General features: G+C 44.9%; 1 protein-coding gene across 1 annotated transcript in view; it reads left to right on the forward strand.

Moving 5' to 3' along the window:
* The window catches only part of slc1a7b (solute carrier family 1 member 7b), a 113,628-nt gene that overhangs the window by 97,141 nt on the left and 3,043 nt on the right, over positions 1 to 13,444 (forward strand). Inside the window, exon 10 of the mRNA XM_067445533.1 lies at positions 1,630 to 1,729. Coding sequence (XP_067301634.1) covers positions 1,630 to 1,729 — 100 coding nt within the window. The remainder of the gene's footprint in view (positions 1 to 1,629; positions 1,730 to 13,444) is intronic.

Raw genomic sequence — 13,444 nt, forward strand, 5'->3', positions numbered from 1 at the left:
CACGGGTTCGGCTCCTCAGTGAAAAACAACAGTGCGTGGCGATCACTTCCGCTTTATACCCGCGCAGCGGGGCGGGGTGCAATATGCAAAGCATGCACGCACGCACGCCAATGTTCATTGGGCCGTTTTCTATATCTCGAAGCTGATAGGGGCTCCCAGAAGTGATCCCAATTCGTCGGTCACACCGACGTACGTCTCCATTCCCTCCTTCAGGGAACGAGGTTTACATACGTAACCGAGACATTTCTTGTTGTATGACATGTGGACCTAAATCATGTTCTGGAGCAAAATGAACATGCAACATGCAGTACATTCTATATCTTTCATTCCATATACAAATTCCATTCTATGTCCTTTAGTGTGTCAAGTGCTCTTTTTGAAGAATGTGCATATGCGTGTGGGCTCTAGTATGAACGTAAGAGGGAACTTGCTATTGAACAGAACATAAAGCAAAAACATGGAGATCAAAAATATCAAAGTAGTATTCAGATGCCATATTTGTTATTTCTTGCAGCAATCTAGAATGGATCATTTAATTGACGCTATTATTCTACCACCTGTGACATCATTAAAGGACAACTCTGGTGAAAAATGAACCTAGGGGTAATTTTACGGTTACCGGGTAGATCAGGGGTGTCAAACTCAGTTCCTGGTGGGCCACAGCCCTGCAGAGTTTAGCTCCAACTCTGTTCCAACACACATACCTCTAGTTTTCAAATAAGCCTGAAACTTGATTATCTGGATCAGGTGTGTTTAATTAAGGCTAAAGCTAAACTCTGCAGGGCAACTGTCCAGAGTTTGACACCCCTGGAGTAGATCGTTCTCTGGGATGCGTTTTTAGAAATTGAATGTAAAGAGTTTTATCTCTAAAAACAGATTAGCTTATAACGCTGTGTATGGGGCACAGAGTAAGTAAAATTAAATTGCTAGTTAATACCACTAACAAGGCTCAAAATAGCCTCACACTAACACGGTAGCATAATGAGGGTCCTTACATGCAAACCGAAGGATTGAGAACTTTTTACGTGTACAAACAGTTAGAAGTTAATAAGAAGATACTTCATAAAGACAGTACATTATGCGTGTACAGCCAGTAGCCATCTTAGAAAACGAGTCAAGCCACGAACACTGTGCTAATGAATGAACTGTGATTTGGAATCTCATATGGGACACCTTCTTCCCTTGTAGTTAGTTAACCATATATTTTAATAAACAGATATAAATCATTGGTCATGCGCGTAGAGCGTGTTTGGGAAATGTCCCAACAACTTAACATAACTGTGAGTTTCAATACACCACAAACTAAATCAACCAGGCCATGCACCTTTATTTAGCGCATGCCTTGGGCAGGAATTTTTTAAATGAGGAATATTGGGACGTGTTCGTTCTCAGAAGAAATTACTAGGACTACAATGACCAGGGAGTTCAGAGTTTCAGGGAGTTCAGAAACACTGACATTGATAAAGAGAATAACTCCCACTGGAGGGACCTTGCAGAGCTTTTTCATGCTCAAACAGCAACATTACACACTAAATAGCACAATAGCAAAAAAAAAAAAAAAAAAAAAATAGCATAATTTGACCTCTTTAAGTGAATTTTAACCATGTTTGTTTGTCCTTACCTCTTAAGAGACAGATTTCGAACCATGGTCAATGTGATGGGAGACGCTTTGGCCACAGGAATCATGGCCCATATCTGCAGAAAGGATTTCATCAAAGAGGGAGATGGGGTGAGTTTAACAACATCACATCATATCTGTGGTTGACAAATAGTATGGACATTATTTGTATTCTAATTTTAAAAAATAATTTCAAAGTTCAGACACCTTGAAGACACCTGGAGCCACACTCTAATCAGCTAATGAACTCAAAACACCTGCAAAGGCCTTTACGTGCTCTGTCAGTCTAGTTCTGTAGGCGACACAATCATGGGGATGACTTGACAGTTGTTTAAAAGACGACCACTGACACCTTGCACAAGGAGGATAAGACACAAAATGTCATCGCAATAAAAAAGTGTGGGGGAGCATAACAACTGAGCAGTGCCACAGACTGATCGACTCCATGCCACACCGCATTGCTGCAGTAATTCAGGCAAAAGGAGCCCCAAATAACTATTGAGGGCTGTACAGGCTCATACTTATCATGATCATACTTTTTAGTTGAAGAAAGGAAAAACTGTGCACACATCCAGTAAAAATTTTGCAGGTGCTAGATTCAATAGAGCATAGAGCAAAGTACACAAAATCTGCACACTGCTGTTGCTGCTCCCAAAGATTTGTTTAAAAAGGACAACATTTCAACCCAAAGGGTCTTCTTCAGGCAAACAACAATCACAAACAGGTATCATTTATATCTGTGTGAACCATCACACCTGACCTCATTAGTGAACCAATTACCCAATCATCCAATATAGTGTCAAAAGACAACAACAATTTGACTGACAATTAATTCTTTAATTGACAAAAAAATAAAATTATATTTATATATATATAATACAAACCTAAATAACCAATATCATAAATAATCATAAATAAATGAAAAAAGAGGGATTTTATAGTTTTACAAAAATATTTTTTTTAATTTATGTTACAACCCAATATAATAATGGCTAAATGTGTTACGTTACAGCAAATAGGGTACGATCAAATAATCCATTTCGAGTCCCTGATGGTAATTATATGTGTATAGTGTAATTTTACAAATAAATGTAACACATTCAGCCACCCTCATTCTGGGAAACAGTTAAAAATTAAGGGAATAATTTAGTTTAAAAACGTTATTTATATGATCAAATGCCCATGTGGTTTTAGCATATATAGGTAAAACAAAGCGCTTCTTTAAAGCACGCATTGCAGAACATAGAAGTAATGTTTGAATGACCAAAATAACCTCATTGCTGTTCATTTTAATCTTTGTAAACACAATTTGTCAACTCTTCGATATTTAGGTACAGAACAAGTAAGAATACCCAGAAGGGGTGGTGACATTAACAATATTCTTCTACAGTGGGAAGCCTTTCATACACAGTATACACGTAACACTCTTTCTCCAGAAGGTTTGAATATGGAGTTTGATCTGAAACCTTTTTTGTAAATATATGATTTTTTTCCCCCTCATGATTATTATATTGGGTTGTATTGTACATTTTTAATTTTCTTTTTGTATTGCTATAAAAAAAATCTTTATCATTGTTTATGACATGGGTTATTTGGGTTTGTATTATATAAATATATTTTTTTTGTGTCATTTTAAGGGTTAATTGTCAGTCAAATTTTAAAAAAATTGACACTATATTAGTTTAGTTTAGTTTATTGATTTATTTAGCACATTTAAAACAACCAAGGTTTTAACCAAAGTGCTGTACAAAAGCATTAAAACAAAATCAAAACAGAATTCCAAATTAGATATAAAAATTGAGGGTACATGGTAAAGCACCCTCAGGTAAAACATAAAGAATATATATGAGTTCCCTTTCGAGAGAGGTTCCTCGTATTACGTATGGGGAAAACTCCTTTTCTCGAGAATATGAAGCAAAACTTTATTAATAAAGGTATCCATGTAAAGCGTAGTGCCGCTGTACGGCCAGAGCCCAGCGCGAGGAGCGCTCTGATTGGCCGGGCCGCGGCAACTGCAGGAACCTATGGTGAGGCGGCTGAGAGGAACGAACCAATGGGGGGCGTTCCAGAAAGCCCGCCGTAAAAGGTGCTTATATTTGCATACAGGAGGCTATATAAGACCCTAATTCGCCATAGGTGTCAGATTTTATCTCCTTCAGCGACACCTTCGCTGACCTCCGGAAGAAGCACCGCCGTTGAAAAGCACCAGCGGAACCTGCAGCTGAGGACGACGGATTCCCTCTCCGCCTTCTCTGCCGTTCCAGCTACCCCATCCGGCAATTGTATCCTTTAATTACTCTTCTTCTAAAAGAGCGCGGGGCGTTGTTTCAAATGCCTCGCACCTCCTGCGGCTCATGCAGAGCTCCTCTCCTTGGCGGCGACTGTCACGTCATCTGTGTGGCATGCATTGGACGGGACCACGCGCAGCTCGCGCTTTCCCAGGGCGGCTGCCCCGAGTGCGATATGATGGCGCTGCAGACCCTTCGGGCTCGCCTCGCCACCTTCGACCAGGTCCCTCCTCCTGCCGCTGGGCCGCGCCGCAAGAAACGCAGTGACCAGAGACTGCCAGAACGGTCGGGCGACTGCACGCCGGATGACTCCCCGCGTGCCTCGCCCTCGCCGGTCACCTTCACCCAGGAGGAACAGCGTCCCTCTCATGCAGCGGCCTGTTCGGTTTCCTTCGGTGGCCCATCGCCAGAGGAAGACGAGGACAGCCTCTCCACAGCCGCTTCTGGTAGCGAGTGGTCAGTTTCTGTCTCGGAGCCCCCCGCTTCGACGCAGACCGTCACGAGCTCCAAATCCAATGTTGGCGCGGAACTCAAGGCCGTGGAAGACCTCGGACTCGAGTGGTCCCAGCCCGAAGAGCCAACGCGCTGCAGACTGGACGAGTGGTACCTAGAAAGCCGCCGCCTCTCTTCTCCTCAGAAGCCCGCGCCTTTCTTCCCTGAGATACACGACGAGCTTACGAAATCGTGGAAGTCGCCCTACTCTGCTCGCGCGAGATCCGCCTTTTTCCCAGCGCTCTCCATCGTCGACGGCGCCAAGGAAAAAGGCTACGAGTCTCTTCCCCCCCTCGAGGAGGGTGTCGCCGCGCACCTCTGCCCGCCCTCCTCCAGAGGATGGCAGTCCAGGGCGCAGCACCCGTCCAAGCCCTGCCGCACCACCTCTGCTCTCGCTGGCCGGGCATATGCCTCCGCTGGCCAGGCTTCCGCGGCCCTTCACACCATGGCTGTCCTTCAGGTGTTCCAGGCCAGACTTCTCCGCTCCTTGGACGAGTCTGTCCCCGACTCCGAAGTTCTGAAGGACCTTCGCAGCACGACGGACTTGTCCCTTCGCGCTACTAAAGCCACCGCACAAGCCATTGGGAAGAATATGGCTAACCTGACGGTCTTAGAGAGGCACCTTTGGCTGAATTTGACCGAGATGAAGGACGCGGATAAAGCCTCCTTCTTGGAAGCCCCCATCTCCACTACCGGTCTCTTCGGCCCGTCAGTCGTGGGCTTCGCGGAGCGTTTCACCGAAGCGCAAAAGGCTTCTCAGGCTATGAGGCACTTCCTGCCCAAGCGCTCCAGCTCTTCTTCAGGCCAGGGACGCCCTCAAGGTAGACCTCCGCCCTCTCAACCCGCTAAGCCGGCTGCGCCACCTTCTCGGCCTCGCTCCTCTTCTGGAACGCGCCAACGCTCCCGCTCCGCGAACCGCAGCAGGCAGCCTGAACGCCGGGGACCTTGACCCAGGCTTGTGTTGAACCCCGAGCCTCCGAAGCCGTCCTAGCCGCAAGGAGAAAGAGGAGATGGTCAGGTCTCGCCTCGGCCGGACCCCCATCTCTCCCTCCCGGTCTCCCAGTTCCCTGCACCCAGGTGACTGCCGACCTCAGTTTCGCAGCCAACGAGCCCGTTGTCAAGCGCACTCGCCTGCACACAAACGCCGTTATCACGGCGACCCAAATAAATCTCAAAAAGAGCTTTTTCTCTGTAGTAAATGTGCCCACTTATCAGTCCGCACTCCTACACTCATATACCCCTCCCACCCATGCTATAAATGTCCCGGCGCCCACTCCACAGTGCACGCCGCCACACATAAGCACTACCCCCTCTATGTCACAAGCACAAAATGGCAGCGCTACCGAGTTCCCTCTAGTAGGCGACCCTTATCCGCGCCGGCTCCAGCCACTATCGCGTCGGGCTCAGGCCTGGCAAGCCATGCCCGGTGTATCAATTTGGGTTGTGAACATAGTAAAAAGGGGCTACTCGCTACAGTTCGCTCGCAGGCCCCCGCGCTTTCGCGCCATGGTCGAGACCTCATTTCGAAGATTTCGAAACTGTTAGAGAAGGGAGCGGTGGAGCCCGTTCCCCCATCCAGAAGCGAGTCGGGCTTCTACAGCCGATACTTTCTTGTTCCGAAGAAGGACGGAGGGCTCAGGCCCATCCTAGATCTAAGGCATTTGAACAAAGCTCTAATGTCTCGCTCTTTCAAAATGCTGACTGTGAAACAGATCCTCGCGCACATTCGCCCTGGGAACTGGTTTTTCACGATAGATCTGAAAGATGCGTACTTTCACGTTCAGGTAGCCCCCCACCACAGGCCATTCTTGAGATTCACCTTCGAGGGGCAGGCTTATCAGTACACGGTCCTGCCATTCGGGTTATCCCTGGCGCCCCGCACGTTTACGAAATGTATGGACGCGGCATTAGCCCCGCTCAGGCTGAAAGGGATGTGGGTGCTCAACTACCTCGACGACTGGCTAATGATAGCCCAGTCTCGAGCACAACTACTAACACACAGATCCTGGCTCCTCAACCACTTAGACTGTTTGGGTCTCAGGATCAATATCGCCAAGAGCTCGCTGTCACCCACTCAAAAGATATCTTTTCTGGGCATAATTCTAGACTCGAGACTCATGAACGCGTGGGTAACGACACAGCGCGCGGTATCCGTCCAGAACATGGCGGCTTCATTCAAATCCGGGACTCGTGTTCCCCTGAAACATTTTCAGAGGATGCTCGGCCTTATGGCCTCGGCATCGTCAGTGCTCAGGCTGGGACTGTTACACATGCGTCCCCTCCAACGTCGGCTACACGCCCGTGTCCCTCCTTACGCATGGAAATGGGGCTGTTTTCTCGTCAAAGTGAACCACAGCGTTGTCAAAGCTTTGGCTCCTTGGACGGGGACAGAGTGGTATCGGAGGGGCGTGCTTATGGGCACGGTTACGAAGTTGAAAGTGGTCTCGACAGATGCCTCCACTCGAGGGTGGGGAGCCCTGCACGAGGGCAAGCCGATCTCTGGCCAGTGGACAGAAACAGAAAAACGGCTGCACATAAACTGTCTAGAGATGAAAGCGGTCGCCTTATCGCTGAGAGCTTTCCTTCCACATATAAAGAAACCACCACGTCTTGGTTCGTACAGACAACATGTCGGTGGTAGCGTACATAAATCGCCAGGGCAGCCTGAGATCACATTCCCTTCACCGCATGGCGAAGCATCTCCTTTTATGGGCAGAGCACAACCTGAGCTCCCTGAGGGCGGCTCACGTGCCAGGTATTCTGAATCTGGGTCCGGATATGTTATCCAGGGGACCCATTCCCCCAGGGGAATGGTCTCTTCACCCGCAAACGGTTCTCTTAATTTGGAACACCTTCGGCAGAGCTAAGGTGGATCTCTTCGCCTCAGAAGACAACACTCACTGCCCAATATTTTTCTCCAAACGCAGGGACGCCCTGGCCCATGTCTGGCCTAGTCTCCCGCTATATGCTTTCCCCCCGATCGCGATGCTGCCGCAAACCATCAAGAAAATCAGGGAGACAGCATCCACGGTGCTTTTAATAGCCCCGCTCTGGAGGAACCGAACGTGGTTCTCCGATCTGATCCAGCTGTCAGACACAGCCCCATGGCCCATTCCGCTGAGGAAAGACCTCCTCACGGAGGCGAAGGGGAAGATCTGGCATCCCAGTCCCGAACTATGGGCCCTCCACATATGGCCCATCAACTGGTATCGGGAAACCTCTCTGACAGAGTTATGAACACTATTGCGGAAGCTAGAGCCCCCGCGACGAGGCGGCTCTATACTCTGAAGTGGTCAGTGTTTTCTAACTGGTGTGCCGTCCGAAATATCGACGCACGCTCATGCGAAACAGCAGAAGTGCTCGCTTTTCTCCAAGAGCTACTGGACGCGGGTCGTTCCCCCTCCACGCTCAAAGTTTATGTCGCCGCCATAGCAGCTAACCACGCTCAGATCGAGGGACATTCACCAGGGAAAAAGTGAGCTCATTGTACGTTTTCTTAAAGGGGCTAGGAGATTGAACCCCCCTCGCCCTCCCTCGGTCCCTATTTGGGACCTCGCGGTGGTTTTAGACGCTATGAAGGGTCCCCCCTTCGAGCCACTCCAGACCGCGACCATAAAGCTTTTATCACTCAAAACCGCGTTTCTGCTGGCTGTGGCCTCGGTTAAACATGTGAGTGACTTGCACGCACTCTCAGTGAGCCCGTCCTGTCTCGAGTTCGGGCCCAACAACTCCAAAGTTGTTTTACTCTGCTTCCGTTACCCGCATCTCAGGGTGAACAGGACGCAAATCTACTCTGCCCGGTCAGAGCTTTGAGGCTGTATCTGGAGCGCTCCTCCACCTTCAGGCAGTCGGACCAGCTGTTTGTCTGCTTCGGCGGCCGCACTAAAGGTTGTGCTGTCACGAAGCAAAGACTCTCACACTGGATAGTGGACGCGATCTCGCTGGCATATGAGTCTAAAAACCTGACTTGCCCTATAGGCGTTAAAGCCCACTCCACTAGAGGCATGGCCTCATCTTGGGCTTGGTCGTGTGGCATTTCTTTGGAAGATATCTGTGCGGCGGCAGGCTGGGCCTCTTCGTCCACTTTTATCAGATTCTACAAATTGGAGGTTCCAGCTCTACAAGCAGGGTTTCTCTCCATCTAGGCTCTATCTTGACCCTGGCAAACAGATTGCCTTACGTTTTGGCCTGTACACATAAGTCCTTAAGCACTATTCATTCATCATAAGATCCGACTATGTCCGATCAGCTGTTCAAACGAACCGACTCTTCCGGTTCTTCATTCCCCTTATAAGCCGCCTCTGTCTGTGTCTCGGGGGTTTATTAACATGTGCTTTGAGTATACTGGGTCAGTCAGCACACACGGCGCTTTACATTGTGTTCCCCATACGTAATACGAGGAACCTCTCTCGAAAGGGAATGTACTCGGTTACTTTCGTAACCTCGGTTCGCTGAGAGAGAGGAACGAGTATTATGTTCCATGCCGTGTTTATGCTTCTCAGGTATCGCTTCAGTCGATCTTAAAACCAGTCGAATTAGGGTCTTATATAGCCTCCTGTATGCAAATATAAGCACCTTTTACGGCGAGCTTTCTGGAACGCCCCCCATTGGTTCGTTCCTCTCAGCCGCCTCACCATAGGTTCCTGCAGTTGGGCTATCAGAGCGCTCCTCGCGCTTGTTGTACATAACAAGAAGATAACTAATGTACTAAGGTGCAAACCCATGCAGGGCTTTACAAACAAAAAGGCTACATTTTAAAATCAATCCGTAACTTAACTGGTAGCCAATGAAGAGAGGCTAGCACAGGAGTGATGTGCTGATGCTTTTTAGTGCCAGTCAGTAATCTGGCTGCTGCATTCTGAACCATTTGCAAACGATTAACAGCTGAATTAGGCAAACCCAGGTACCACGAATTACAATAGTCTAACTTTGAGGTGATAAATGCATGAATGACAGTTTCAAGGTCTTTCTTTGATAGCATCATCTTAATTTTAGCAATAGATCTAAGTTGAAAGAAACTGCTTTTTACCACAGCGCTACTCTGCTTATTAAAACTCAGGCTGGAATCAAAAATTACTCCAAGATTCCTGACACAGTCTTGAATATTTGAGGATAGAGAACCAAGCTGATGGACTATGGTAGATGTCAGATCTGATGGGGCAAAGATTTTGAGTTCAGTTTTGTCATTGTTTAGCTGTAGGAAATTCATATGCATCTAACATTTATGTCACGCAGACAGTCAAACAGATAGACACAGATCCTTTGTTGTTTTTAAAGGGAAGATATAGCTGAGTATCGTCTGCATAACAGTGGTAAGATAAATTGTGTCTCTGGAAAATTTGTCCAAGTTGAAGCATAAAGAAAATAGAAGAGGTCCCAAGATGGAACCCTGGGGTACACCGTAAGACATTGGAGCCCAAGATGAAAAACAATTTCCTACTTTGACTGAAAAAGTTATTTATTTGAGGTAAGAGGCAAACCAGTTCAGCATGGGGCCTCGAAACCCAATACATGCTCAAGTCTGTGCAAAAGGATATCATGATCAAGGTGTCAATTGCTGCACTTCAGTCCAACAAAACTAAAATACAGCCAGATACTGCATCCAGCGTGTCATGAAAACCTTCAACAAAGCCGACTCAGTACTGTGTAGCTCTCTAAAACCAGACTGTAATGTGTCAAAAATATTAAAGGCACTTAGATATGAAGAAATCTGAGAGTAGACAACTTTTTCCAAGACCTTGGAGATAAAAGACAATTTGGTTATTAATGTCATGCTGATCTAAACTAGGTTTTTTCAACAAAGGCTGTACAGTAGCATGTTTGAACTCGGTAGGTGCCATGCCATTTGTTAGCGAACTATTAATGATAGCAGTAACAACTGTACTAAGAGATGAAAAACATCTCCTTAAAAATGTGTGAAGGCAAAACATCTGAAGGGCTAACAGATTTCATACAAGCTACAATATCAGAAAGCTGTGAGGGTGACACGGTTGAAAAAGTGAAAGAGCACTATCACAAGGGGGCATTTCTTGACATGAAAAACTCTCTGATGAAATATTAGAGCGAATATCCTCAATTTTATGAATAGAAAAACATTGGAATGTAATATTGGATGATTCACTAATGAGGTCAGGTGTGATGGTTCACACAGATATAAATGATACCCGTTTGTGATTGTTGTTTGCCTGACAAAGACCCTTTGGGTTGAAATGTTGTCCTTTTTAAACAAATCTTTGGGAGCAGCAACAGCAGTGTGCAGATTTTTGTTTACTTTGATTCATACTTTCAGTTGGCCAAGATTAAAAAAAAAAAAAAAAAAATCCTTTCTTTGTATTGGTCTTAAGTAATTTTCAAATTTTCTAAAATACTGAATTTGGGATTTTCCTTAGTTGTCAGTTATAATCTTTAAAATCTATAAATAAACATTTGGAATATATCAGTCTGTGTGTAATGAATAAATATATAATATAAAAGTTTCACTTTTTGAATGGAATTAGTGAAATAAATCAACTTTTTTGATGATATTCTAGTTATATGACCATATGTATATGAATCATATGTAATTTATTTAAAAAAAAAATAATAATACAAATAACCTTATATATAAGACCATAAAAAAATCCATTAATTTTTTTCCAAAAGACCTTTTTTTTTTTTCAAAAGACCCCATCCCCTAGTCCTGCAGTGTGACAAATCTGGTTTTAATCATAATATAAGTAAAGCACATATTTCAAATGTTCATAAAATCAACCCAAATACATCTTGAAATATAATGTCCTATAAAAATTAAATGTATTGGATTTAAATGCAACAGAACGACTTCATGTAACCCTCTACACACACACCTGTTTCTAAAGCGGCTTTACAAAGTATAGCAGTTCACAAACACCACAGAGAGGAGACACTGAAAAACCTTGTGAGGATCAAACTCAATACAATATATCTAAAAATATTTACACAAACACAAAGACTGAGTTCGACCCTCCCAAGGTTTTTGGACTGCTATACAAACTGCTTTGGAAAAAATATAAATTGTAAAAAGCACTTCACCGAACTGCATTAAATAAAAAATATTAAAATATAAGTTGCATGAACAGTACTTTCTGAATGATATTTTACTCAAGTTCATGTCTTTGTCAATGTTTCATGAGTACAGATATACAGTGAGGAAAATAAGTATTTGAACACCCTGCTGTTTTGCAAGTTCTCCCACTTGGAAATCATGGAGGGGTCTGAAATTGTCATCGTAGGTGCATGTCCACTGTGCGAGACATAATCTAATTTTAAAAATCCAGAAATAACAATGTATGATTATTTAACTATTTATTTGTATGATAAAGCTGCAAATACGTATTTAAACACCTGTATATTAAATAGAATTAAAACCCACAAATACCTGTTAGTCTGCCTTTAAAATGTCCACCTCCACTCCATTTATTATCCTAAATTAGATGCACCTGTTTGAGGCCGTTAGCTGCATAAAGACACCTGTCCACCCCATACAATCAGTAAGAATCAAACTACTAACATGGCCAAGACCAAAGAGCTGTCCAAAGACACTAGAGACAAAATTGTACACCTCCACAAGGCTGGAAAGGGCTACAGGAAAATTTCCAAGCACCTTGGTGAAAAAAGGTCCACTGTTGGAGCAATCATTAGAAAATGGAAGAAGCTAAACATGACTGTCAATCTCCCTCGGACTGGGGCTCCATGCAAGATCTCACCTCGTGGGGTCTCAATGATCCTAAGAAAGGTGAGAAATCAGCCCAGAACTACACAAGAGGAGCTGGTCAATGGCCTGAAAAGAGCTGGGACCACCGTTTCCGAGGTTACTGTTGGTAATACACTAAGACGTCATGGTTTGAAATCATGCATGGCAAGGAAGGTTCCCCTGCTTAAACCAGCACATGTCCAGGCCCATCGTAAGTTTACCAATGACCATTTGGATGATCCAGAGGAGTCATGGGAGAAAGTCATATGGTCAGATGAGACCAAAATAGAACTTTTTGGTCATAATTCCACTAAACATGTTTGGAGGAAGAAGAATGATGAGTGCCATCCCAAGAACACCATCCCTACTGTGAAGCGGGTGGTAGTATCATGCTTTTGGGGTGTTTTTCTGCACATGGGACAGGGCGACTGCACTGTATTAAGGAGAGGATGACCAATGCCATGTATTGCGATATTTTGGGGAACAACCTCCTTCCCTCAGTTAGAGCATTGAAGATGGGTCGAGGCTGGGTCTTCCAACATGACAATGACCCGAAGCGCACAGCCAGGATAACCAAGGAGTGGCTCTGTAAGAAGCATATCAAGGTATCTGGCGTGGCCTAGCCAGTCTCCAGACCTAAACCCAATAGAGAATCGTTGGAGGGAGCTCAAACTCTGTGTTTCTCAGTGACAGGCCAGAAACCTGACTGATCTAGAGAAGATCTGTGTGGAGGAGTGGGCCAAAATCGCTCCTGCAGTGTGTGCAAACCTGGTAAAAAACTACAGGAAACGTTTGACCTCTGGAATTGCAAACAAAGGCTACTGTACCAAATATTAACATTGATTTTCTCAGGTGTGCAAATACTTATTTGCAGCTGTATCATACAAATAAATAGTTAAAAAATCATACATTGTGATTTCTGGATTTTATTTATTTTTTAGATTATGTCTCGCACAGTGAACATGCACCTACGATGACAATTTCAGACCCCTCCATGATTTCTAAGTGGGAGAACTTGCAAAATAGCAAGGTGTTGAAATACTTATTTTCCTCACTGTAAGAATAATCTAAATTTCATTCCCTCAATGTGATAATGAGGGAGATAAATAATCATGTTAAGTATAAAAAAATGTCTCCTAATAACACAGGAACACAGGGTTTTAATGTTTTTTTTATGCTTGACAATAGGACAGGTCACCTGATTTATAATGCTAAGGCTGCGTGGCGTAATCACAAAGATATCTCAAGGATACTGTATTGAAAACCAAAAACAAAGTGGTGCTGTGAGGAGAGTTCGTGACTATTGCATCCAAGGTAGCTATAAACTGGGAGATG

Source organism: Pseudorasbora parva, chromosome 6, assembly GCF_024679245.1.
Source record: "Pseudorasbora parva isolate DD20220531a chromosome 6, ASM2467924v1, whole genome shotgun sequence".
NCBI classification, from domain to species: Eukaryota; Metazoa; Chordata; class Actinopteri; order Cypriniformes; family Gobionidae; genus Pseudorasbora; species Pseudorasbora parva.